We start from the raw sequence: 25731 nt of genomic DNA, 5'->3' as shown, positions 1-25731 counted from the left end.
TCTAAACATGGAATAAAATGTCTTGCAAAACACTAAAAAACATTCGATCTGATTGGAAAAAAAACTCTAGAATAAACCAAAAAATACCCACCCGTTACAACCAAGGTCTGAGATTAACAGGCAACTATTTCAGGGTGGTATGCCTACTCCTTAAAGTTGGCTAAACTATTTATTTCCTCCAGAGAGTCATTGACTCTAGTGTGTATGAGCACAAAAAAACAAAACAAACGAAAATGAAAGAATTAATAGAGCCAAGGTATGTAAAACAAAAGATGTGACAAAATGGCAAAGAACAGGTGACAAATATTCTCCATTAACGTCTAGAACCATCGAGGTATTTGATGACAACATTCAAAGCAAAGAATGACAGAATGGAACAGGGTGGAGAATGTGGATGCAGAACATTGTTTGTGAGAACACATAAAATACACTGCACTAATGTGTTCTTGTTACTTTGTTTTGCTGGTTACTGGGTGTGCACTAGGTGTCCATTGTCTACAACAAAAAGATAGATTTGCCAATTCATCTCTTTGTAGTGTAATTGTTTTCACTCAGGACCAAAAAAAAAAAATAATTCAACAAACAACCCAAGAAAATACATTATTTAGAAAAAACAGAGTTTTAAAAATAATGAATTCAATAAAAACAACCCCACAAAGTAAATTATTGAGAAAAACAGCCAGGGATTTAAAAAAAAAATAAAACGGAGTGCAATACATTCCCATATATTTAGATTTTTTTTTAAAACTGAGTGCAATACATTCCCATATATTTAGATTTTTTTTTTTTAAACTGAGTGCAATACATTCCCATATATTTAGATTTTTTTTCTTCAAAATCATTCCCCTCCAGACTTGACCAACTAACTTTTATATGCATTTTGAACTTTGGTCTAAATGTGCGATTGGAACTGAATAAATAGGCTGGATCATCATATCATGTCTTCAATTTTGACTCTGGTTTAATGAATGGTGCAAGGTTTGCTGTTCAGGTTTTGCTAAAAGTGGCAAGTGTTTTGCATTTTCATGAGGTTGAATTTTAAAGAAAAGCAATTCACATATTTCAACAATGGAAAATGTGTAGAATGTTTTGATGCAAACTTCGAGGCTAGTTTTATCATATGCATGCAGACACCTTCTCATTTAGTTCATTCAGTTTGATTCATGTCATATTTCTTTCATGCTTTAGCGTTTGAGATTGTGTTGTGTGATTGGTAGGTTTGCACGCCGCAATTAGCGCGACCTTTTAACAGGGCATTCAACCACTACCAAATAGAACACGCCTACATAAGTGGAAGCTGGCTCACAATCATGACTATATTAGTGCAACGGTTTATGTGTATTGTCTTCATTCTTCTAAGGATCAAGATAAGCTTTTTGTCCTGCTCAGCATTATGACTACAAAGGTAATAGAACACAAATATGATTTTTGCTTTTACTATATGGTCAGTGGTAAACTCTTCTTCAAAGAAAAGAACAGTAAGGGAAAAATAATCGAAATAATCTTGTCTTGTCACCCAGATGAGTCCTCTTCATCTGTTCGTGGTCCTGTGTGGACTCACTGTACAAATCCAAGGAGTAAGTCCAATTCTCTTTTCATTCATCCATTCATCTTTTTAGCGCTATCAATTTATTATGTTCTCTTTTCCTTAGGTGGCCTTAGGGAAAGACTCTAAGTCAATTGGTATGTAAGTAGTTGTGATAAAATACTTCACTTATTTAAGATGACTACAAAAAAATGTGATGTCCAACATTTCTGTTATAGGCAATCACTGCCCCAAAGGCTGGACCCAGTTGGACAAGAACTGTTACATATTTCAAAATGATGACAGGACCTTTTCAGATGCTGAGGTATTTCAGACGTTAACACAGTAGTAAAAAAAAAAAAATTATAAAAGTTAACAGCTATTAAATTTAAGGAAGAAGAAAATTAAACGTGGCCTAGATTCTGACTTGAGAAGAAATTCTGAAAAAGAAGTCAAAATTGTGACTTTAAACTCAGATTTGTCTGTTTAATTTCAGAATTGCCACTTTGATTCCATAATTGTGACTGTAATCCTCTTCTGTAAAAATGCTTATTTAAGTCGATACTACATTTATTATCTATCGCACAGAGTGCACATGTTCAAATGCAAGTTAATTTTCCAATTTAAATGTGTATTCATTTGATTTGTTTTTGTTTTGTTTTTTACTCGATCAGAGCATCTGCAACATTCTTGATGCAAATTTGGTCTCCATCAATAGCCGCAAGGAAAATGCACTCGTTGTTGAGCTGATCCGAGAGTGTAGGGGTGAAATTGTGGACACCTGGATTGGACTCCATGATGCTGTCGAGGTAAAACTTGATTGATACTTAATCGACTTATTTATGTTCATCACAAGTGCTTTTCTCATGGAGAAAATAAATGGGCTAAATCGCATCACTGACTTAAACGAGGCGCTTGTAGAGTCAAGGGTCCTCAAAATAGCAGTTATGGCTCTTAGACGAAGCAGACCTTTTGCCTAACAACATGTCTTCCACCTACAACACATTTTAGATTGGCAAAGCAAAGCAAAGTATATGGGATCATTAAGAATCATTAAATCCAATCATTAAGACAGAAACGCAGCAACAAATAGTTTGAAAAAAGTTTGCATAGTAACTATAGTTGTAACTCTCTTCATTAAATGCTTCACCATAACGTGCACACATAATAAGTAGGCATTAAAAAAGTTATATAGAATAAAAGTGAAATGAGGCAAGAAAAATGTGGGTTAAAGTGGTTAACACTAGGCACTCACCTTTTATTTTGAACTAAATTTATTTGTAACAATACAAAGAGAAATATGTATACAGCTGAGCAGTTAACAGTTAACACACAAAATCACAAAATTATAAGAAAAATAAAAAGGTTGGGATTTTTTTTAAGTATAAGTGCTGCAAACAAAATGATGCTAAAATTAGTATTATTTTTATTTTGATCTATTACTTTTTGCAAGTTTCGACCTTCCTGTGTGGAGTTTGCGTGTTCTCCCCGTACCTTTGTGGGTTTTTTCCAGGTACTCTGGTTTCCTCCCACATCTCCAAAAAACACGTGTCAAAGTGGTGGCCCGTGGGCCAAATCTGGCCCGCCGCATCATTTTGTGTGGCCCGGGAAAGTAAATCAGGAGTGCCGACTTTCTGTTTTAGGATCAAATTAAAATGAAGAGTATAGATATATTACATTTCCTGATTTTCCCCCTTTTAAATCAATCATTGTAATTTTTAAATCAATTTTGTTCTATGTTTTTAGTTCAAAAATCATTTTGTAGAATCTAAAAATAGATTTAAAAAAAAGCTAAAATAAACATTTTTTTTAGATTTATAAAAAACTGAATATTCAGGCCTTTTAATCCAGTTCTTTTAATCAATTTATTTTTAAAAATCTAAATATTATATCTGAAATGGTCCAGCCCACGTGAAATCAAGTTGACGTTGACAGGGCCTTTTGAGGATAAGCAGTAGAGAAAATGAATGACAAACACTAAAAAGCTCATGCAACATGACATTTCAATAAAACATGATCAAGTCTTGATGCATAATATATTTGTTAACACTATTCAGACATTTCTGCCTTTCCATTCCTACTTGGCACGTGCTAAACTACAGGACTTGGGGACTCCCTATTTTTGTCAGAAAGGAAGGATCTCATTTGTTGAAGGGATTCAAGGGAAAAGTCATCTAACAGCATAATGCCCTCTTTTACGATCAAATTCTGATTTTCACACGCCGCTCGTTCAGTTTGGGGGCTTTTCTAAAGATTTAAATGTTCATATGACTCACAGGATAATAACTTTCTATGGACTGATGGTGAAAAGCGTTCAATCATGACACATTAAATGTTGCACTTTGGGTTTCTCTCCTCAGTACCAGTAGTCACAAGTCACAAGTATTTAGACAAAAGACTGAAACTGATTGAAATGCACTCAGCATTTATCAGCCAATTACTCTCGTGTAATCCCCACAGCCAGAACAGCATTTTATGCCTAATTTCTATTTATAATGTTACTTTGTGTTACAGGAGGGCGAATACATTTGGACCAACGGTGAAATTGTCAATTTCAGCGGCTTTGCACCGAGCCAGCCTGACGGTCCAAGTGTAAACGAGGATTGTGTGGAGATTGAGAACCAAGGTGAGTGTAAATACCATTTATTTTCCAAATGATATCAGCATATTGGTATATCATTTAATTATCTGTTACTGGGGCATGCTTTTTAATCCTGTGTGTGTGTGTTTCCCTGCAGACGATATGTGGCACGATGTTCCATGCACAGATTTGAACCCATATGTTTGCATGAAACCTGTGGAAAAGAAAGACTGTCACTAATCAGCCATCTGACCGTCAGACCATCAGACCCTGGACCATGATCCTCTTAGTCTCACATTAGTCGCCGGGAGGAGGGGAGGGAAGGGTGGGGGGGGGGGGGGTGCTAAAGCTAAACAACTGTCATGATGTCTTTCCATAATCTTAACAATTTTTGCCAAATTCTTGGTGGTTCCTATTACTTCTGTGGTTTAAATACGTATCGTGGCAATGAATTACAGCTCATTTCTGAACATTAAACGCGTTATTCCTCTTGACAGCATCAATTGTACATTCAATGTAACAAAAAGTCATCCAAATCCAAATCCTTTGGTTTTACGTAAAAGGTCAAAAAAGGATGAAAACAGTGTTGCAGATTTGATGGCACATGTAGGGAAATTAATCTATCAAAAATATTTTTTTGGATGACCAATTCAAGACAAAGGCATCTCTCATCTCATTTTCTGAACCGCCTTATCGTCATTAGTGGTGCGGGGGGTGCTGGAGCCAAACCCAGCTGTCTTTGGGTGAGAGGCGGGGGACACCCTGAATCGGGGGCACAAGAAGACAAAGGACAACCATGCACACTCATACCCATACCTCAGGGTAATTTAGAGTGTCTCATCAGCCTACCATGCATGCTTTCTGCAATCTGGGAGGAAATTGGAGTACCCAGAGGAAACCCACACAGGCCCGGTGAAAACATGCAAACTCCACACAGAGCGACCGACCTGGACTGGAACTCAGGAGTCCAGACCCGTGATGCCGACGCACTTACCCAGGGGTGGGCAAACTTTTGGTCCCGGGGGCCACATTGACTTTAAAAAATTGACAGATGGGCCAGGTCAGTACAAGATACGATACACATAAAAAAACTGCACCCGTTAACAGTACATATGAAACAGAAACAGAAAAAAATGACTAAAGTATTAAAATACTCATCACTCATCATTAAAGTAAAAAGTATAAAGTACAAAGTAAAGTAAAAAGGAATGTATAAAGAAATATTAAAATGTCATTGTAAAAAAAGAGAGTGGACAGAGCTGCTGCCACTGGCTTCCGTGTGACGGCGCCATCTTGGGGGAAAAAAAAATAGAAAAAAACTTATTTGGACAACGTCGGCGGGCCGGATTAAACTGGTTAGTGGGCCGGATGTGGCCCGCGGGCCGTAATTTGCCCAACGACTTGCCCCACCGGGCCCCCAAGACAAAGGCTAATAATAAAACCAAAGCAACTTAATGTAATTTACAGTATATTTCAGAAAATGAACAAATAATTATTATATAGGCAAACAGCTCTTACATTTACATACGCACTTATACACACAATGTTGTTAGAAAGATAAAAGACATGGAAGAAACAAAAAAAACACCAAATAATAGATTCTGGTACTCGTTATCATTTGTTTGTTCCTGATTCCAGTTCCATTTCCTTGATTATATGGCTAGTAACCACATCCGCGTTCTCTTGGAAGTGGTCCCAGTAAGTGATAAGGGGGGAAAGCCCCAGGACAGGTTTTGGTGGAAAGAGGCCAAAAAGATCAACTTCTTGTCTTGTCATTGAGCAAGATAGGAAAGTAGTATAATATGCTCAATCGTGTCCATTGTATCGCGCTGATCAGTTTTGCTGATCATTTTCATGCGTCATTGTTCCATCTGGAATAATTTAAGACTTTGATACGTACAGGTTCCGGACTCGGTTTTGGCTGATGTCCAGGCTTGCTTTCAATCATTAAAGTGTGATTTTGCTCCAAAGTAACTCTTTTAATGGTTTCCTCAGTAATTTCAGTCATAGCAGCAAAATTCAAATTACCTTTTTGTTTTAAAAGATTTTTTTAATTATTCCGTTTGGAACGCCTGTAGGAAATCTCCTGATTGGACACAAATATTAGTCATTTGAATTACCCTGCGAGCTACACAAGTGATAAGAGTTTTTTTTGTTGTTATTGTTTTTTTAAAGTGGGAGGCAGAATATCAAGGGAGCAAATAGTGAGGTTGAGCTTTTAATTATCTCTGATTATAAGTTTGCCTTTCATTCTTCAGATCTTGTCTGATCTTAGACGTCATAATGAACATGGAAGTTGCTTTGTTGCTGTCTTGATACTTTTTCTGTAGCTTGCCTTATTTGCCAATTGTCCAGTGTGATTTATTTTATCCTTTCTGAAAGTATTTTTGTTTTAACAGGGAATTTGGTGTTATTAAAAGTCACCTTTATCCACTTTGTCAATTTAGATTAATGGCAGGTTTAGTGGTAAAAAATAGGTACACTTTATGCTTCCAAATCACCTCAACTTACTCTGTGATCGTTTTAAATAAAATTCAGAAAGACCAACATCACTTACCCAAACCAGAGAGATTTTAAAATCCTTGGATATCATTTGATTCTGTTATACAGTGGAAAAGTGACAAGCTGAAAGAAAGAAAGAAAGAAATAAAATAATGTTGACAGTTTCAGTTTGAAAATTGATAGCTTTTAGCATTAAACAGGACGAGAACAGAAATATGAGCAAAAGTGTTGCGGTGCTTTCCCATGTTTGCAGTTTGTTGTTGTTCTCGTTATCCAATTGACGTCATCTGTGTTTGTTTTTTCTATACAAATTTCTCACCTGTTTTCCTTTTATCACAATTATTGAGATCTTAGCCTGAAAAAAAATCATCCAATAGACATATCTAATTATGTGTGAGATTTTCTATTGTCTCGATGAGTGAGACATTTTGGACCAGATGATGTCATTATTCATGATAATGATGAATTGATTCTTACAATTGTTAGGTGGTGTTTCCGACATTTACTTTTTTGACTTAATTTGTATTTGTTATTTCATTTTTTTGTTTATTAGCTGGTGTTTATTAGCTGGTGTTTATTTATGGCGCTCTTTTGGCTCTTGATGGACAATAGCGACTATGAAGGAAATATCTCAGTACCTTTTTCTTGACTGGTCTGTGTTTAAATACAGTGCTGACAAGATGGAATGCAGGGTCGATGCAAGGAACTTACTCACCTCCACACATCTCTGCAAAATGGATAGTGCAATTATTTTGAGAAGACAGAGAAGATTGTAGAATTCAGTTTATCTTAACATCAGGCAATGATGCTGGGGTTATAGTTTAATTGCTGATGGAACAAAAGCAGTCGGGATTCTTCATGCGGGGTGGGAGTTAACTGGAACTGCTCCAGGACTCTACAGCAGGGGTCGGCGAACCTTTTTGACAAAGAGAGCCACAAACAATTCATATTTTCCAATGTTATTTCTTGTGAGCCATACCACAAATTTAAAAGTCAAAATACATACATGTAAACGAGTACCTTTTCAATTTTTTCTTTGTAATTTCATCACTTTTAAAGTAGAAAAACATGAACATTTTTGAAAAGATTCTTATGCTGTTGCCAATCAATAAGAGGATGCGTTCCAGAAGAGTCTACTGCAAAGAAAATGAAAATTAAAGCACTTCTAGATGTAATATCTCAGTTCTATCACCAGCAATTTCCATATTTTAGCTGACAGGTTAGCAAAGAGCCAGATGCACCCATCAAAAGAGCCGCATATGGCTCCCGAGCCATGGGTTCCCTACCCCTGCTCTATAGTATACCGTGCAGAGTGATGATGATTGTGACCTTGGCCAACACCTTCCTCTCACCCACCCCAGAACAGAGCCGGGGGCTATTGGAGTTCTTTTCTCTACCCGCTATGTGAGTTGATTGGCGTGTGTGGAAGGAATGTGTGAAAATACATTCAAAATGTCAAAACATGAATCCTCAAAGCGCAGTTAGAGAGCTCATTATGTATATTTACGTACATCTACGCATTCAGTGGCAATGACTCAGCGTGGTCCCAAACAAGTTCCACAAAGATGACTGACATTTTTGTGCTTAATTGAGCTTTAGTTTGGGTGTGGAATTGGACACAGACCAAAAATTTAAATGCTCAGAGACGGAAATATTTCACAAAAGATCTAGCTATATTATTGTCTCTTTATTTTAACAGCCAGCATACTTTTATCTATCATTTTTAAGTTTTGCAAATGAAGTGTAACGTTTCTTTTGAAATAGGTCATATCTTTTGGTACAAAAATTAAAACTCTTTTTATCTTAGTAAAGGGGAACAATGCAGGAAAATGAATTCATTTGTCTCCCAAAACAATGAGACATTATTTTTAGAAATAAAACAAAAAAAGTTAGAATTTTAAATACATTGAACACGAGTAACTTCAATATACGCGAATAGGTCGAAATGATATCAGAACAGACCAATTGTGCTATTTTTGTGTCTTTAGCTACAAAACCACAAATTGTATTGTAGAGAGTTTGAATGATATTGCAAAATGTCTTTTGTAAGGATGTTTCTTTTCTTCTATGCTGGCTTGTCAATCAGGAAATAAGCCTGAATAAAAAAGTTTTGTTCAATCCATTCCTTATTTTTTAATGGTGTTCTCAGAGACAAATTTTGATCAATTTGTGTCACTTCAATATTTTTTTACTGCAAAAAAAACAGTTTGATTGCGACGAAATCCACTAAAATATTGAATATACGTACAATCTATGACTGCTGCTTGTGTGGGAAAAACATGACCATGAAAATATTCTTTGATAAAGTACACGTCGTGATTTAAACATAAACAGTTATGGCCAGCCATTTAAACATATTGTTTTGTATCTATGGTTAGCGCATCGCTTCACAGCTCTGGAGTCCTGGGTTCAAATCCACGTCGGTCCCCCTATGTGGATTTTGCATATTCTCCTCCGGGTACGCCGGTTTCCTCCCACGTTCCAAAAACATGCGTGGTGGGCTGATTGGACACTATTTATTGCCCCCAGGTATGGGTGTGTGTGCATGGTTTTACGTCTCCTTGTGCCCTGCCATCGGATGGTTACCGATTCAGGATGAAAATCAAATCAAGAGGTCCCCCACCTCTAGCCCGTAGTCAGCTGGGATCGGCTCCAGCACCGCCCCCGACCCTAATGAGGATAAAGCAGCTCGGAAAATGAGATGAGATGAGAGAAGTTCTTACGCAGTCAAAATAAAATTTGAGATTCACCTGCATTGTTGTGGCTCCATTTACTGACAAGTGATGCACTAATTTAATTGTACTTACTAACTTGTTTGACATGTCCCGTAACCCGTGACGCAACATTCCGTGACAGTCAACAATAAGTATAAAACATCTGTACTTCCCCATTTGGCAAAACAAGCATCAAGACTGCAAAGGTAAGTTTAGGTGTATTTTTGACATCCTACTGTTTTTCAAGCTCATATTTTTTTTTAGAAATGGTTAAAAATCCAAAGTAAGAGAACTCAATCTTTCTAAAAAAATCACACAGATGGCACATCTTCGCCTGTTGTTTACCCTTTGTGGGATCCTTGCACTGACCCAAGCTGTAAGTCAATTGTTCTTATGATACAACTATTTGTCGTAGCTTTGTGTTTTAGCTCTCCAAATTAAAACATTGTTCTCTTCTGGTACGTCTTTCTTTTAGAGACAGACCGAGAGTGGTACGTATGTAGCTGGGCTTGAATTGGAAATATACAGTATCGAACATATCTACACAAAGAATTGATATCCTTTATCCATTATGTTTCAGAAAAAAACTGCAATTGTCCTAAAGGCTGGACTCTGTTGGACAAGTACTGTTACATCTACCAGCACGATCCCAGGAGTTTTTCAGACGCAGAGGTATGGAAAACTTTCACACAATGACTGTTATGAGAACCCCTGTTAGAATAGTAGCTATTTCCATCCAGTTCAACTTATGAGCCTTTTCGAATTTGATTCATTTACAGATAACACTTTATATAACATTTTTTTTCTGCCCACTTTTAGAGCGTTTGCAATGTTATTGGTGGGAATCTGGTCTCCATCAACAGTCGCAAGGAAAACGCGGTCGTTGTTGAGCTGATTCGGGAGGCTGAGGGTTCAGTGGTAGACGCATGGATTGGACTGCATGATGCAATTGAGGTAAAAAAAAAAAAATAATCAAGTCACTTTTGGTCATGAGAGAGGTTTTTTCTACAGTCTCAATCGTGTCACAGACCTAAAGAAAAAAAGGATTCCGTTTCTCCTATAGTAGTGTACTTTTTGCATAAACATTTCTTCATCATGGATCTTGGCTCCATAAAGTAGAAAAAATAGACTTCTTTTTCTATATATATATATATATATATATATATATATATATATATATATATATATATATATATATATATATATATATATATATATATATATATATATATATATATATATATATATATATATATATATATATATATATATATATATATATATATATATATATATATATATATATATATATATATATATATATATATATATATATATATATATATATATATATCACATTATGACAAATGTTAAGTGATTACAGAATGATCTAAAAAAAGATTCCAAATCACTCAAAAGTCTTCAATCTTGATCAAACATTAAGTATTCCACACTGCTAATGCAGGCATTCAGTTCACATAAATACATTTTGGCTTTGTTTTACAGGAGGGCGAATTTGTATGGACCGATGGTGAAGTCCTTAATTTCAGATTCTTTGGTAGTGGCCAACCTGACAACGACAATGGAAATGAAGATTGTGTTGAGATTGCAGCATCTGGTTCGTAAAAAAAAAAAAAAGGATTTAATTAAATGTCTTTTCACATTGTATATGCATTGCATTTTTTGTGACAGTAACATACATACCTTTTGTGTTTTTCTTGCAGGCGAGATGTGGGCCGATGATCAATGCTCAGGATTACATCCATTTGTGTGCATCAGACCTGTGAACAAGAAAGAATGTCATTAAATGGTCATTTATCCAATCTTATCCCCACTATACTATCATGATGGCACAGTCTTCAATCACATTAGCTTTAAAAATATCTCTGATCCATTTGAATTATGGGGTTAGAATACTTGATTACTGTCACTTGCTAAGCTAATTTTAATGGGAATCCTAGTAATAAATTGCAAATCTTTTAAGCACAAAACACTGTTTCTGTATGGCTGATTTTCTTGTATTTATGTTATATTTCACAACATAAGAACAGTAAAAACAGGTTGCACTGTTTTTAAATTTATTTTATACCCAGATCTTTAAAAGTGTTGTTATGATACTTAAGAGCCTTTTTTTTTTTTACAGTTTTTTGCTTAACCATTTTTCACAAATAACTAGATCTGGGTAGTAACAAACTGTAATCACCTCCGCTGTTGGAAAGAATTGTTAAAAATAAAAAATATTAGAAATAAAATAAAATAATTACAGATTAGTTGTAAAAAAAAAAAAAAATTCAAAAAAGGTCACTTATTTAAGACACCAGACAATAATTATTAAACAATACAGTAGTATTCACACCTGTCCTGTTTGGTCCATAGAAAACCTAAAAGGGAAAAAGGGTTAAATATGGATCAAATAAGAGAAGCAAAAATGCTGCAAGTTGGAGCACCATGATTGCTTACTTCCATATTTTACATTGTTACCCCATTCAGGGAGTTATGTCTATATTTGCACATGTAGCTTTGTTTTCCAATATCCAGTCATTTGCAAAGTGAAAAGGAACTGTCCCAAAAAAGTACCAAAATAAATTAGAGAGCAAACTAAGGTGTGAAGACAACTCACATGAACCCCTTCATGTGTGGGGTTTAAATTACACATTTCACAAGGGAATTCAGCAAATCTCAAATACCTAACAAAACTTTTTGTCCAGATCAAAGTCGTTAGGTCCCCAGAGCATCGGATATATTTGCGACAACACGTGAAACTTCATCTAGACCAGGGGTGGGCAAACGTTTTGGCCCGGGGGCCACATTGACTTTAAAAATTTGACAGATGGGCCGGGTCAGCACAAGATACGATACATATAAAAAACTGCATCCGTTAACAGTACATATGAAACAGAAACAGAAAAAAAATGACTAAAGTATTAACATACTCATCACTCATCATTAAAGTAAAAAGTATAAAGTACAAAGTAAAGTAAAAAGGAATGTATTAAGAAATATCAAAATGTCATTAAAAAAAATCTGGGGCTGTAAAACACGAAAAACAAATAAGAGTGGACAGAGCTACTTCCACTGGTTTCTGCGTGACGGCGCCATCTTGGAAAAAAAAAACAAAGTCGGCGGGCCAGATTAAAAAGCCTAATGGGCCGTATGTGGCACACAGGCCGTAATTTGCCCATGTCTGATCTAGAACAAATCATACAGTGGTAAATACTACATATAAGTAAGTGCATGGGGTGGGAAAACTATTCCACAAAGGGCTGCAGTGGGTGCAGGTTTTCATTCCAAGCCATAAGAGGAAACCTTTTCACCAATCTGGTATCTTACAAGTACAATCAGTGGCAGTCGGGTGCTTTTTGTTTCCGCAGAAAGCTCTTTGGTTAAACGGTCTGTATTAGATCAGTTGGAACGGAAAAAAATGGCACCCACAGCGGCCCTCGAGGACCGGTTTGCCCACCCCTGTATTAGTACATTGAAGCAATCATATCCTGTGGCTGAGGGAGGGAGGTAAGAGACCTTTGTGAAAGAATGGAACAACAAAGATGATTGTCATTTTTGGATAAGTGGATAATTGTCTGGGTGTGAAGTTGGAGACAAGCCATTGTGCACAAAATACATTCCCTTCTCAACCCAAACCAGAACTTTCAGTATTTATCAATCAATGAGTACGATTTGGGTTAATTTGGTCGAATTTGGCTCTTTGTATGAAGCCCATGCACATTTCACCTCCATTGTGTTAAACAATAGTGTTTAATTCACCAGTTTTCTTTCTGCCCTAGGAGGAAAGACGAGTGGACCGGTACAAACACATATGGTCAAGTTGGAAGAATGTAAAACTTCACACATGAAGGCCAGAACTCTACTTTGTTCCTACAAATTTTTAACTGTCCACCGCCACCCCCAATGACTCCGATAATATTTCTGCCATAAGACTTGGGAACACAATAAAGAATTTAAACAATAAAGCTCCACACCTTAGTTTAACATGCAATGGAAACATCTCCACTTACATATTTTCTACAGGTGCAGTACACTGTCGTCACGACAAAAGATTGACAGAAGCAAAATCTAATCATATCCTAATTCCAACTCACAGGAGGAAAATTGTTTTCATTCCAACTAATCCATTTCAGACACTTTAACCAATGAGGTTTCTTTTGAAACCAGCAGTACCAGACATTAATTACCTTAGACTTGTAGAGATACCAACATGCAAACTCCACACAGGTGGACCGACCTGGATTTGAACCCAGGACCGTAAATCTGTGAGGCCGATGTGCTAACCACTCAAGTCGCCGGGCCTCTTTTAAGACACCGGTTTGGGGAAAACAGATCCTCTTCTTTGGTTGGATTTGGACACCTGTGCATAAGATCAACAGAAGAAGAAAGAACAATTATATTCTAATACTTATAATATATTATATGAACTAGAGATCAGAGACTCCCATGTAATCATTTGTTCCACGAGCTTGTTGAAAGTATCCAGTGCATTACAATGTTCAGCGAGCAATCAGTTACCATGAAAGAACCCAAAAGAGGTGCCAAATGTGGTCTTTTGCTTATCACAAAGATTTGAGTGGTAACTTGAGAAGCCTTCAGCCTGTTTAATAAGGCTTGCGTATCAAATGGTGGGTTAAGAATCGTGATTCAGATTTTTTTTTTCATTCTTCCAAGCCTCCCACTGTGAAAATATTTTACAATATATTTCCAAATTTCCAATGTGTATTCTAAAATAGCGCTCTTTTTTTTAAATGAATTAATTCTTTGTCGAATCATTGTTCATCCGGTAGATGGCATGAGCCCTCTTCATCACAGCCTTCAGTCTGTAATTGCATACCAATGAAATTGTAAACAATGTCAGGTTTGGCATAGGGCCTGAGAATGGCCTGAAATGCATGAGATAAACACACTTAATGCATGGCTGTTTCGAAAAGCCTTCTTCGATATGAAGTGATAAAGGGGTTATTTTCCTAAAAATATTAATTCATGAATCGCTTATCCTTGTGGGGGGTGCTAGAGCCTATCTCAGCCAAGCTCACACTCAATTTGGAGTGTTTAACCAGTCTGTCATGAAATGTAAGGTAGGAAATCAAACTACCCGGAGAAAACCCACGCAAGCTCAGGGAGAACATGCAAACTCCTTGACCCCAGAACTGTGAGGGCGATGCGCTAATCACAGGTGTAACAAACTTAATAAAACATTTTTAAAAAAGACGCTACATATATCAATTATTCCATGTAAGATTTTTTTTAATTAGATTGGTCTGCTGTTTCTTTAGTTTTTTTTTTTTTTTTTTATACTGCTGGCAATTAGTAAATGTGACATTTGTTAACATGCTCTATGAATAATATTTTGCTATGGATGACATAATGGCGGAGTGATGCTCAGTAGCGACATTCCGCATCTCTGCCACAAACAAATCTGTTGACGTCACCACAGTCATCATTGTCCCAGAGAAGATCTGAAAAAGAAACATACAAAAGCAATAATGACAGCAATAAACCCTCAACAATTCAATGGGCATATCATTTTCATTATTCATGATCCACCCAACAGATCAAAGAAGATAAAAGAAATAATAATAGAAGTTGTCCCACCCAAAATACAAGAATATTTACCACTGAATTCAATTTCAAAGCAATCGCCGTAATCATTGTCTCTATTGAAGGCAGTAAAATCGACAATTGAGCCATCAGTCCAGGTGGGTTTCTTTTTCTGTAAGTCAAAGATCATATTTTTTTATTCATTTAGTTACATTAAAAGGCAGGTGTATTCATGAACAGTCTATATTGGTCTATTTGATACAATTACGTATTATCTTTTTGGTCCCAAACCACAACACAATGGGTGTGAAATGAAAATTGAAATGTTTTCTTAGCTTCAATGTAGTCATAATTACATTTAAATCAGAGGAATGACTAAAACAAGATGAAATTATAGCCCACATTTAACATGATCACTTCCAGTTTGTCCCAAGCAATCAAATTTACAGAGCAGTTTTGATATTTTTTGCTCAAACATTTCAGACATTTCAATGAAAAATGTTCATTTAAAAATTTGTTTATGTAAAAAAAAATGGATCCTAAACTTGGCAGAATACAGATTTCATGTGTCATTCCAGATGAATTGTAATATTCCTAGGAATTATAAGTGATTGTTTATGTGTGATTCTCACATTTTGAATCTTTTTTTTTTTAATGTATTGGTTGCAAATCCTGTTTCACTCATTTGCAACCCAAATTCTGAAATAGCCAGATTTTGAATTCCGACATGACCTGAACGTATCATCACTAATTGCTCACTGTTGGCACAGTTTATCATTAGTTTTGTCTTTACCAAGTCAAATGCGTGAAGAAACCTTTTTAGGGTTGGAAATTGACTTAGATTTCTATTTTAAAAAATAAATACATCAAAAAATTCCTTTGCAAAATACTTCTAATATCCAGCAGCACTGCAAAGTCAGTTCTGAAGCATATGTACTATCTATTGTTTGTTTTAATTGTCAAGTAGTTAGGATGAGTTGTTGTTTTAAGAACAACGGTGTGCTTTACCTCGATTGCCTCATTTAGTCCAAGCCAAACGTCATCATGAGAGTCTGAGTTTTCCTGAATTAATGCAAGAACTAGCGAATATTCCAAAGCACTGTGGACTGAGGCCAGATTCCCACCAAGAATTTTGCAGATGTGCTACAAGAACAAAAGAGAAAAAAAAGTTAGTAAAAATAAGGAAGCATTCATACATCTTCAGGGGAGTTTAGTTTTTACGATTGGGAAGAGCATGAGCCAAATAAATCAAACTCAAACTCAAATTCTATTGTCGTGGTCACCCCTAATTGAGATTTATCCATCATAATAAAAAAAACATAGTCATAGTAATAAAAAAATAAAAAATATCGGCTTTCAAGAGCATTTCTAGCACATAAACACTATAACTGTGTAAATATTTTCCATACTTCGGCGTCTGCAAACGACATTCTCTTGTCTTCGTAGATGAAACAGCGACCATTCAATTGAGTCCAACCTTTTGGACAGCAAAATTCTGCAACACAGTGAGTGTTTTAGAAGTAAAATAAAAATAAAACACACTGTGACCAAACAAATAATTTTGTTGTTGTTTTGAATATTTGAGTATACCAACCTTGCTCACACTTTGCTGGTTTAGAATCCTGTGAAAAAAAGGAAAACATTATATGACCAGACTTCAGAAATGTTCCACACAGAAAAATAGCAAAGACAAAACATTTCTTTTTTTTTCCCTTCCAATTCTACAGGTGAGATTCACTTACAGCTCCAGTCAAAAATCCAATTATTCCACAAAGGATGAAAAACGAGCGGAGAGTGATTGCCATCTGCAAAGAAATAAAACATACGGTCAACACTCATCTTCCAATGTATGCATGGAAAAGGGAAGCAATATAGGTAGTTGAGTTTAAAAAGCGCAATTCCAACTTTACCTCTAATGTTATCGAGGGTTCAATGTCAGATGCAGAGACAAAGCCAAGCAAATCAAGTCTGCTCCTTTTATAGCTAAGATCAGGATTATAATCTCAGGCAGTCATACAGTCTGGCAAAAAGAACTAATACAAAAATTAATGAATTTAATAAACACTAATTAATGTGCAGGGCGTTAGGAACATGATCCCTTTGTTGTATAAAAGCTCAAATCAATGTAGTTTTAATTTGGAAAGGTCAGGTCACACCTAACTACCAAACAAAAAATCCTATGTTCGACAGTTAGTTCCTAATAAACATTACTTCAATTATCATTGTATGTCTTTCATGTTTTAAATGTCAGTCTCTACGACATGTTCCACTGAAATGGGCCACACATTCATCCTTTCATTTTCTGAACCACATTCATAATCAGAAGGATCACAGGAGATGCTGAAGCCATTCCCAGCCAACTACAGGTGCCATGCTGGGGACACCCACAATTGGTGGCCAGCCAATTATAGGGCACGAGGAAACAAACCACCATTTACGCACACACTGAAATGTAAGAGCAATTTGGAGAGTCTAACCATCTTATCATGGAAGTTTTTAGAATGTGGGAGGAAACTGGAGTACCTAAAAAAAAACGATGCAGGCCCAGGGAGAGCATGTAAACTCCACACAGGTGGACCGACCTGGATTTGAACCCATGACCCCAGAGCTGTGAGGCTGACGCACGGGACAATTTCTATTTGCTCCTTGAGCTTGTACAAAGTTCCCGGTGCATTACTGAGTTCAGAGAGCAAATCAGTTACATTCAAAGAACCCTAAAAGGTTGCCTAATGCTTGTCACAACTACTTAAGTGGCATCCTGACACGCCTTCAGCCTGTAATGCGGATTATGTATCGAATGGTGGGTTAAGAATCTTGATGCAAATCAAATTCAGATTTTTTTTTCATTCCAAATGCCACTGTCGAGTTCAAACCCTAATTGAGATGCATCCATCATCAATATTAATCAACAAAAGCATGTCTATAGCACTTCATCACAGCCTTCAGCCTGCAATTGCGTACCGACACGGATTTGAAACCAGAACCCTAGTAATGCTGACATACTAATCACTCAGCTGGTGGGCCACACATTGTCAAATACAATTAGAATTGACAACAATAGAGGTGTCTTTTTTAAACTCAGATTCTAGAACTGAGAAAATGGCTTTTATCTCACCTCTGATTTCAGGGGTAGCCTAAATCTATCAACATCCTCTGGAGGGCCAAATTCCCAATGTCAAAGAAATAAACAAAATCTTGTTTGGAAAAAATTGGTCTCCAAATCTTTGAAATGAAACGAATTGCATGCCATATGCCAGTTGAAAATGCTTTATTATATTTCTGGTAATTTGTCATAATGCTTTGCTAAATTATCTGAATAAGAGCAATAAATAAGTATCATAATATCTGGAGGAAAATACTACTGGCTGACACTCGAGATCAAGGTCTGCAGACTGTTCGAGACCATGTTTTAGAGGTGTTGGTCTTCTCATGGCCTCAACTCATGTTGGTCTAGGTCTTACAGGGTCTGGACTCATTAAAGTCTCAGTATTATTTTCGAAAAATGTAGTCTTGAGCCACCAATCAGGCATCCCAGGTTAGTCTTTAGCATTAATTAAAAAGTGTAATTAAAAATATCCTCAGGAATCAATTAATACAGAGGTTTGATTTTTGATGAGAAATGATGAAGCTTTGCTGGTCATTGATAGAGATGATTTGATGTTTGAAGTATTGCTCAGAGGCATCACTCTTGTGCATCTCTGGCGCAAACAAATCTGTTTCTCACATTGCAGCCCTCACGGTACCAACGAGTATCTGGAAAGAAACAGAAACATGTATCACAACATGAAAAAACCTTCTACTAATTGACCTAGTATTTAATTTCCACCATTAATAATGATCCAGATCCTATCTACCAATTTAGCAGTAGCACATTTGGTTCAAACATGGCGATAGATATTTTTTCTCTTTAAAAGATATATTTACCACTGAAGTTAACCATAATGCAAGCTGCATTGGTGTCGGTGTCTACGATAAGGTTGAAATCAACACGTGAGCCATCAGTCCATAAGAAAGTGAAATACTGGGAAAAAAAACACAAGAACATGTTTCGTCGAGTCAAACCAGGAAAACATGTTTCTCAAAATATCATATCATATTGTATATAGCATGACATTCAAATGTTCACAATAGAGTAGTACATACTGAGTGTCACAAAAACTTCTTGTTTGGTGCTGCTCAGATACTATTTACCACTATTATGACATTACAAAATCATTTTCACTCTTCTACAAATACACTCCAGCCTGTCCAAGATGTGTGAGAGCTAACCACAGCAAACCATTTTAAAATTGCTCCAACTCATTGTAATGTCTCTATAGATTTTTTTTTTTTTGTTAACTGCTAAAAGTAGATGATTCATTCAATAGTTTGGACAGTTTGAAAAATCAGCAAATGCCTCACCTCGATGCCTTCGTGGAGTCCAAGCCAAATATCCCTATTAGATTGAGTGGCTGCCTTAGCCAATTCGAGAACTACGGCATACTCCAAAGTACTGTGGACTGAGGCCAGGTTCCCACCAAGAATCCGGCAGACATTCTGTACAAGGAAACAACAAGCACAGTTACAAAACCGAGGAAAAAAGATACTGCTACCCAATCATAAAATCAATCCTTCAAAACAAATTGCATATGGCTGTTAAAATTTTACTTAGGGAACCAACAGATACTGTCAAAATACTGCTAGTAAAAGAAGCAATCTGATTTTGTACTTTTTCATTATGTCTATGGGAAGGTTTTACATACGTCTGCATCCACAAACGGCAGGCTGACATCTTGGTAGATGAAACAGCGAGAACCCAACTGAGTCCAACCTTCAGGGCAGCTAGAATCACAACTCATGTCTTGTAAAGAAAACAAGATATAACAATTAAATCTGGTGGGACATGCCAACGAAAAACACGGAATTGTAGTTTGTTTTCTGAAAATGTGTCATTTCAATGCGGCTAAAAACCTTTGGAGTAGTGTTTTCTCCCGGCAACCTGTCAAGAAATAAAATGGTGTGCAGAAAGTCAAAATAAATGGAAACAAGAAAATATCAAACACCAGTTAAAAATGCAGCAATATTTTGACTTACCACTCCGGTCAACAGTGCACTGATGCCGCAAAGGAGGAACAACGAGCGAAGAGTAAAGGCCATCTGCAGCAATGGATAAATAAAAAAACAATTTTAAAATAATAGTAAATCTAATTGAAAATAACGAAAAAAAAGCCTGCATAAACTACAGTTTTTCAAACAACGTAACCTGGCAAATCTGCTTACCTTGATGGTCACGATGCTTGATGCTAATAATGAGGCCAATCAATCAGACAGCATGCTTTATATACTTTGCAAGACTGACTGACCCATCTACGGGATTTAGCCTTTAAAAAATGTCTTTATTTGAGTATTTTAAGAACTATTCAACAAAAAAGATAGGGGCGATAATGGCCAAAAGGAAGTGCCCTGTTGGTCTTTCAATCATTCCTGTTCCACACCCATGCCAGAACACACCCATATACGTAATTCCTCGAACAGAATAGAACATGCTAGCATTTAGAATCTAGAATTGTCATCACATTATCCTAAAAATATCTCATCAAAGTGTCTCTCCGAACAACAAACTTCAAAGGCCAACATATAAATAATTCTTTCCCGTTTGCAGGAAAGCTGTTTTAGCCTTTGCGATAATGAAACTTTACTTGAAGACCGTATTTCGTCCAAAACCTGGTTTTACAAATGAATTAGATTAACATAATCATTTGTATTTAATTTAAAAATATTAAAAAAACACATAATTTCCTTTTTTCAATGTGCAGTAGTGAAGATCAAATCGGAGTTTTCAGGGATTGTTTGCTCGAAACGGGGGAAGACATTTTATCAATGTCAGTATTGTATTTAAGCCCATCAAATTTTAGTATCCGAAATTGCCTATATCCCCATGAAAAAAACCCATCACCACGTGTCACAAAATTTCTATTTCTGGGAATAGCACAAAAAAAGTATGGTTCATTATTCTACGTCACGAGGAGATATTTTAGACTGGGTGTTTGTGTAATTTGACGGACACGAGCAGTTGTTTTGAGTGAATTTTCAACCTAGGAAACAAATGACAATGACCCCTGCCACCTCTTTTAAAAGTTGTTTTCCTTGTCTGATCTGCTTTACAACAGAAAACTCAAGCGAGCGTCAGTGCTAATTGTTGGGAACTAAAATATGGGTGTGAATCTCTTGTACAATATATATCTCATCTCATTTTCTGAACCGTTTTATCCTCATTAGGTTTGTGGGGATTGTTGAAGCCAATCCCAGCTGTATCTGGGCCAAAGACGGGGGACACCCTTAATCGGTGGCCACCCTATCGAAGGGTACAAGAAGACGGACACACACCAATAGCTAGGGGGAATTTAGAGTGTAAAAAGAAAAGTCTGGAGCCATAAAAAAAATTCAACGGCTTAGAATGAAGACACCGCATTCTGTAGGTATCTATATTCGCCTTTGATCAAAATAACAATTTTACAAAAAGCACAACATAATGGAACTTGCATAACGTGCCCCTTTTGCCATATGTGAACGGTTTTCCACGCTTTATTGTTTCCTGGGTTGCAACAAAAGTTGTAGCAGCAGTGGAGGTTAAAGATGTAATGTAGCGAAAATGTATTTTTATGCTCCACTAATTTATCCAGAAGTAATGCAATCACCCATTTTGTCTCTTTCCTTGCTGGGTACTCTAAATGTAACATGCCTTACTTGGAAATGTCTTTCCACATGACTCTTTTTGTAATTTAACGACTTCTCGTTACAAAGTGAACATTCAGGCAATCCTTCCGCATTGGGAATGAATGCAAATGATTGGGTCCAAGAAACATTGCAACCTCTGTTTTCCTCTATTCTTTTTCTCTTTTGCCCTTGGGATCCATGGCCCATCACTCAATAACAATCATTGCAGGCTGGGATGCAATCTTTGTTGACAGAACAGTTGAAATGTAATATTGGGTCTGCACATTCTTATAGCATTGCAAAATGTTAAGAATGTTTGTCTTATACGTCTTCCTTCCTACAAAAACCATATTAAAAAAGTATATGTATTTCTCTCCCCTTATTTTCCATTTTCAAACGTTTTTGAAAATGCTCCACAGAAATATATATACATATATATATTTTTTAATTTAAATTTTTTTTTTAAACATTGAATCTTGACAAATTAAAACCAATTAGCTTTGGCCCCTCAGTTGGACTGTTTGAAGGATACAATGGTTGGGGAGTCAATAGGTTACAACTTATGGACAAAGCTAATGCTCTTTTCATATTTAACTTTTATTTGGGGCAATGATGGATACACCTTTATCCTGCGCTATTTTTCTTCCTCCAGCCCCTTTGTCCCTTTCTTAAAGGAGCACTTAAAGGGTAAAACATTTTCATATTGAAAGTTTTAAATTTCGTATTGGCAGCAACATTAAGACGTTCATTAATCAGAAGCTTAACCATTGGTTGACTGCTTTCTGACTCACAGTCAGGATTTCAGACCTGTACATTCTCACAATTTTGTAGATGTTCTCAAATATAATCTACTGCTTGTGTCGATTTCGTTAAATTGCCCTGTCTGAAATCCCTTCTGATAAGTTTACAGATCATATGAGAAAGGCAGTCAACATTGAAACCTTGTTAGTAGTTTTAACACTGCAAACACTTCCATTAATTGGTGAAAATAGAATCATCTGTGTATTTTTTTGCTTCTAGATAGCAAAAGGTACATAACTCAAGAAAATGGTAAATAATTCGGGGTGAAAGTCACATTATTTCAGTGAACGTTTGACTTCTTTTTTTAGCATATTCATTTTATTGTCTTGTGTTTAAAAAAAGTTTCATTCATTGCATTGATGAACATTTATTTTATCAACAGGAATGAATAAATAAATCAAATTATTTTGGTTAAAAAAGTCAAGACTGGAGTTGTATAAAGCAATCAAGTTTAAAGTCCTGAGTGATTCTCAAGAAAACATATTTAAGGTCCCATTCCAAAACAGTCTTGGTATTGTTATAATCTTGGTGTTGTCACCATAAGATAAATTGAGGGCTTCTCATTCGCTGCATTCTTCAATATCTCTGGCACAAACAAATCTGTTTTTGTCCAAGCAGTTGTCATTGTCCCAAAGCACATCTAGAAGAAAACACAAAGCAATGTGAAAACAATGAAAATCTCTACTAACCTCGTAATTTCCCTCATTGTTATTCATACTACCTTCTAAAATAACCAAAAAACATTCATTCATTTTCTGAACACCCTGAATCGATGGCCAGTAGGCCACGAGGAGACGGATAACCAACCAGTCATGCTCATACTCATACTTAAGGGCAAGTTAGAGTGTCCAATCAGCCTTCCATGCATGTTTTTGGAATGTGGGAAGAAACCAGAGTACCTGGAGAAAGCCCACATAGGCCCATGGAAAACATGCAAACTCCACACAGGTGGACCGACCTGGATTTGAACCCAGAACCCTTGAGCTGTGAGGACGACGTGCTAACCACTCAATTCACTGGGCCACCATCAGTAGAACATTTAGGTCAACTCGAGTATTAATGTTTATTTACCGCTGAATTCAATCTCAATGCATTCTCCAGGACTGATATTTTTATTGAAGGTCATGAAATCAGTAGGTGAGCCATCAGTCCAGAACAGGGAATTTTCCTGGAACACACAAAAAAAAAAAAAAAAAAAAACGTATAGGTTTTTTTTCACCAAGCAACACAATCAAATTTTCATAAAAGTCGGCCGTCTTCAGTATCATAAAATTCTCTTCCGTTTGACCGCAAAAAACACACCGTCGTGATAATAAAACACATTTTGTGAAATTAAAACACAATTGCAAACACCCAGATCAAGGTTGATGTATTTTTAACATTTTCTGTCAGCATTAATATTGTAAAAAATGTTTGTGAATATTAGTTTGAATGGTTAAACGGAGGCAGTTTTTAAAAAAAATGATTTGTGGTTAGTATTTTTAGGAATTGGATAGTGGTTCACCTCTATGCTCTTGTGAAGTCCAATCCAAACATCGTCCACGGTGTTGTTAGATGCTCCCTTAATAATATGGACAACTACGGAATATTCCAAAAGACTGTGGATAGAGACCAAATTGCCGCCAATAGCCTGGCAGACTTTCTATAAGAGGAAAAAAAAATCCAGTTATTTAACGGAGGAAAACAGTAATGCAACACAAAATACAAAGATATGATCTTTTTAATCTAAAAAAAATGCATTTAGATGTATGCAAAATATTCAGCCAATGAATAGATACTATAGTATAACTAGTTGTAACTCATTTTTGTGTCCCTTCACAATTACGGTGTGAAGGTTTTCCGTACTTCTGCATCTGCAAATTTCCTGCGTTCATCTTGGTAGACGAAACAGCGATGGTCCAATCGAATCCAGCCTTTAGGACAGCAGTTGGCTCCTACACAATAGTCGTTTTGGAAAGAAAACGAGATATTACGCTTAAATCAGGTCTGAAATGATGGAAATTAAGTTTTTTTTTTGTGACCGGTCCATTGAGAGAGACCTACCAACCTTTCTCTTGAAGATTTCTCCGAGAGAACTGTGAAGCAAAAATGTTGTTGAAATTAGAAGGCAGAAAATTATACAAATGGAGTCAGATTAAATCTAATGAAATCATGAAAATGCATCTGAGATTTATACTTACGACTCCGGTCAAAAGTCCACTGATGCAGCAAAGAAGGAATAGCGAACGTATTGCAAATGGCATCTTGTGATAAGACAGCAAAAAATACGATTAAAAAGCACCGTTACAGTCACTTCAAAGAAAACTGTTAAAACATTACGCATAGAATTCTCCTTTTGAAATGTGTCATATTACCTCTGCTGTTCTGATGCTTGATGTTGAGGTTAATGACGATCAATCAGACAGCAACCCTTATATACGGTAAAAAAAAACTTCTCGTTTTAGAATTATTCAGCAACAAAAACGATGGTGGTGCGTAAACACATTTTTCCTCTTGGTCACTTGAGTCCCACAGCCCATTGTTGTTCTTTTCAATAGGCAAAACACACCCACCTGCAAGACGACTGAAAGGACGAGATAAATAAAGAATATGAGGTTTTTTTTTTAGCAAGTGTCCTCATCCTGTCATGAATGGGTTCAGAGCTCTGGTTTCCGATCAGGGCATAATGTAACAAGCAACACTGTGCGTAGTCAAACGTGTTTTCGAGAGGCAGCGTGCCATGCTTTTTGTTTGTTCATAGAAATCAGAAAAAAATATAATTAAAAACAAAATCCAATGAAAAGTTGACACTGTGTTGCACAGTATAAGTCGCATCATTTGGGAGGGCATTTTTTTCCTGGGCTTGTATTTTTAATAGTATAGTGAATTGTATTGTATATAATACAATTCAATATACTATTAAAAATATATATACATACACATATATATGAAAATATATTTGAGAATTTTAACAAAAAACAAGAAAAAACATGTTAAAGTAATAATAATAAAATGGAGAACAACTGGCTAAACAGATATTTGTCCAGTTTTTTCGGATAACTAAAGTCTAAAAAAAAACAGCTCAGCCAAACTATAAAAAAGTGTGATTTATAGATTATAAAGTGCTTTTGTTTTTGACCAAATTCTTTTTTTCTTGTATTATTTGAACATAAATTCTTGTACAATGCGATTTTCTGATTTTTTTTTCTCGTTTTCTCTCACAGTTGAGGTACACAGAAGATACAAATTACAGGCCTCTCTCCTCTTCAGTGGAAGAATTGAAACTACATGCTGACCAAATACACTTTTACCCTTTTGTAAGTTCATTGACCTAATTACCTTCCATAAAGTATTCGATAGACTTCAAAAATAAAATTTAAAAATTC

At 36.1% G+C, this 25731-nt stretch overlaps 4 protein-coding genes across 4 annotated transcripts; 2 read left to right on the top strand and 2 right to left on the bottom strand.

Annotated features, from left to right (window-relative positions):
• The first annotated feature begins 1351 nt into the window (after positions 1–1351).
• On the top strand, positions 1352–4407 carry LOC144197116 (galactose-specific lectin nattectin-like). The gene is made up of 7 exons (XM_077717716.1): positions 1352–1405; positions 1521–1577; positions 1653–1683; positions 1765–1850; positions 2200–2334; positions 4040–4151; positions 4264–4407. Exons 1-7 carry the CDS (start codon positions 1394–1396, stop codon positions 4344–4346), a joined length of 516 nt encoding a protein of 171 aa, XP_077573842.1. The 5' UTR covers positions 1352–1393; the 3' UTR covers positions 4347–4407.
• A 5073-nt stretch (positions 4408–9480) lies between these two features.
• Positions 9481–11313, top strand: LOC144197123 (galactose-specific lectin nattectin-like). The gene is made up of 7 exons (XM_077717728.1): positions 9481–9528; positions 9642–9698; positions 9798–9813; positions 9903–9994; positions 10142–10276; positions 10829–10940; positions 11047–11313. The coding sequence occupies exons 2-7, from the start codon at positions 9642–9644 to the stop codon at positions 11127–11129; spliced, it is 495 nt and encodes a 164-aa protein (XP_077573854.1). The 5' UTR covers positions 9481–9528; the 3' UTR covers positions 11130–11313.
• A 3397-nt stretch (positions 11314–14710) lies between these two features.
• Positions 14711–20378, bottom strand: LOC144205634 (macrophage mannose receptor 1-like). The gene is made up of 12 exons (XM_077730136.1): positions 20129–20378; positions 19943–20005; positions 19820–19847; positions 19612–19709; positions 19271–19405; positions 18794–18890; positions 18556–18622; positions 16460–16491; positions 16279–16364; positions 15878–16012; positions 14945–15041; positions 14711–14787 (listed from the first exon to the last, which is right to left on the bottom strand). Exons 2-12 carry the CDS (start codon positions 20003–20005, stop codon positions 14711–14713), a joined length of 915 nt encoding a protein of 304 aa, XP_077586262.1. The 5' UTR covers positions 20129–20378.
• A 2548-nt stretch (positions 20379–22926) lies between these two features.
• LOC144205575 (galactose-specific lectin nattectin-like) lies at positions 22927–24609 on the bottom strand. Its single transcript, XM_077730018.1, has 6 exons — positions 24547–24609; positions 24414–24441; positions 24212–24300; positions 23871–24008; positions 23438–23534; positions 22927–23006 (listed from the first exon to the last, which is right to left on the bottom strand). Exons 1-6 carry the CDS (start codon positions 24607–24609, stop codon positions 22927–22929), a joined length of 495 nt encoding a protein of 164 aa, XP_077586144.1.
• Between the last annotated feature and the right edge of the window lie 1122 nt (positions 24610–25731).

This window comes from Stigmatopora nigra, chromosome 1 (genome assembly GCF_051989575.1).
Source record: "Stigmatopora nigra isolate UIUO_SnigA chromosome 1, RoL_Snig_1.1, whole genome shotgun sequence".
NCBI classification, from domain to species: Eukaryota; Metazoa; Chordata; class Actinopteri; order Syngnathiformes; family Syngnathidae; genus Stigmatopora; species Stigmatopora nigra.
The sequence above is the reverse complement of the archived record's forward strand: the minus strand, read 5'-3'. Positions and strand labels throughout refer to the sequence as shown.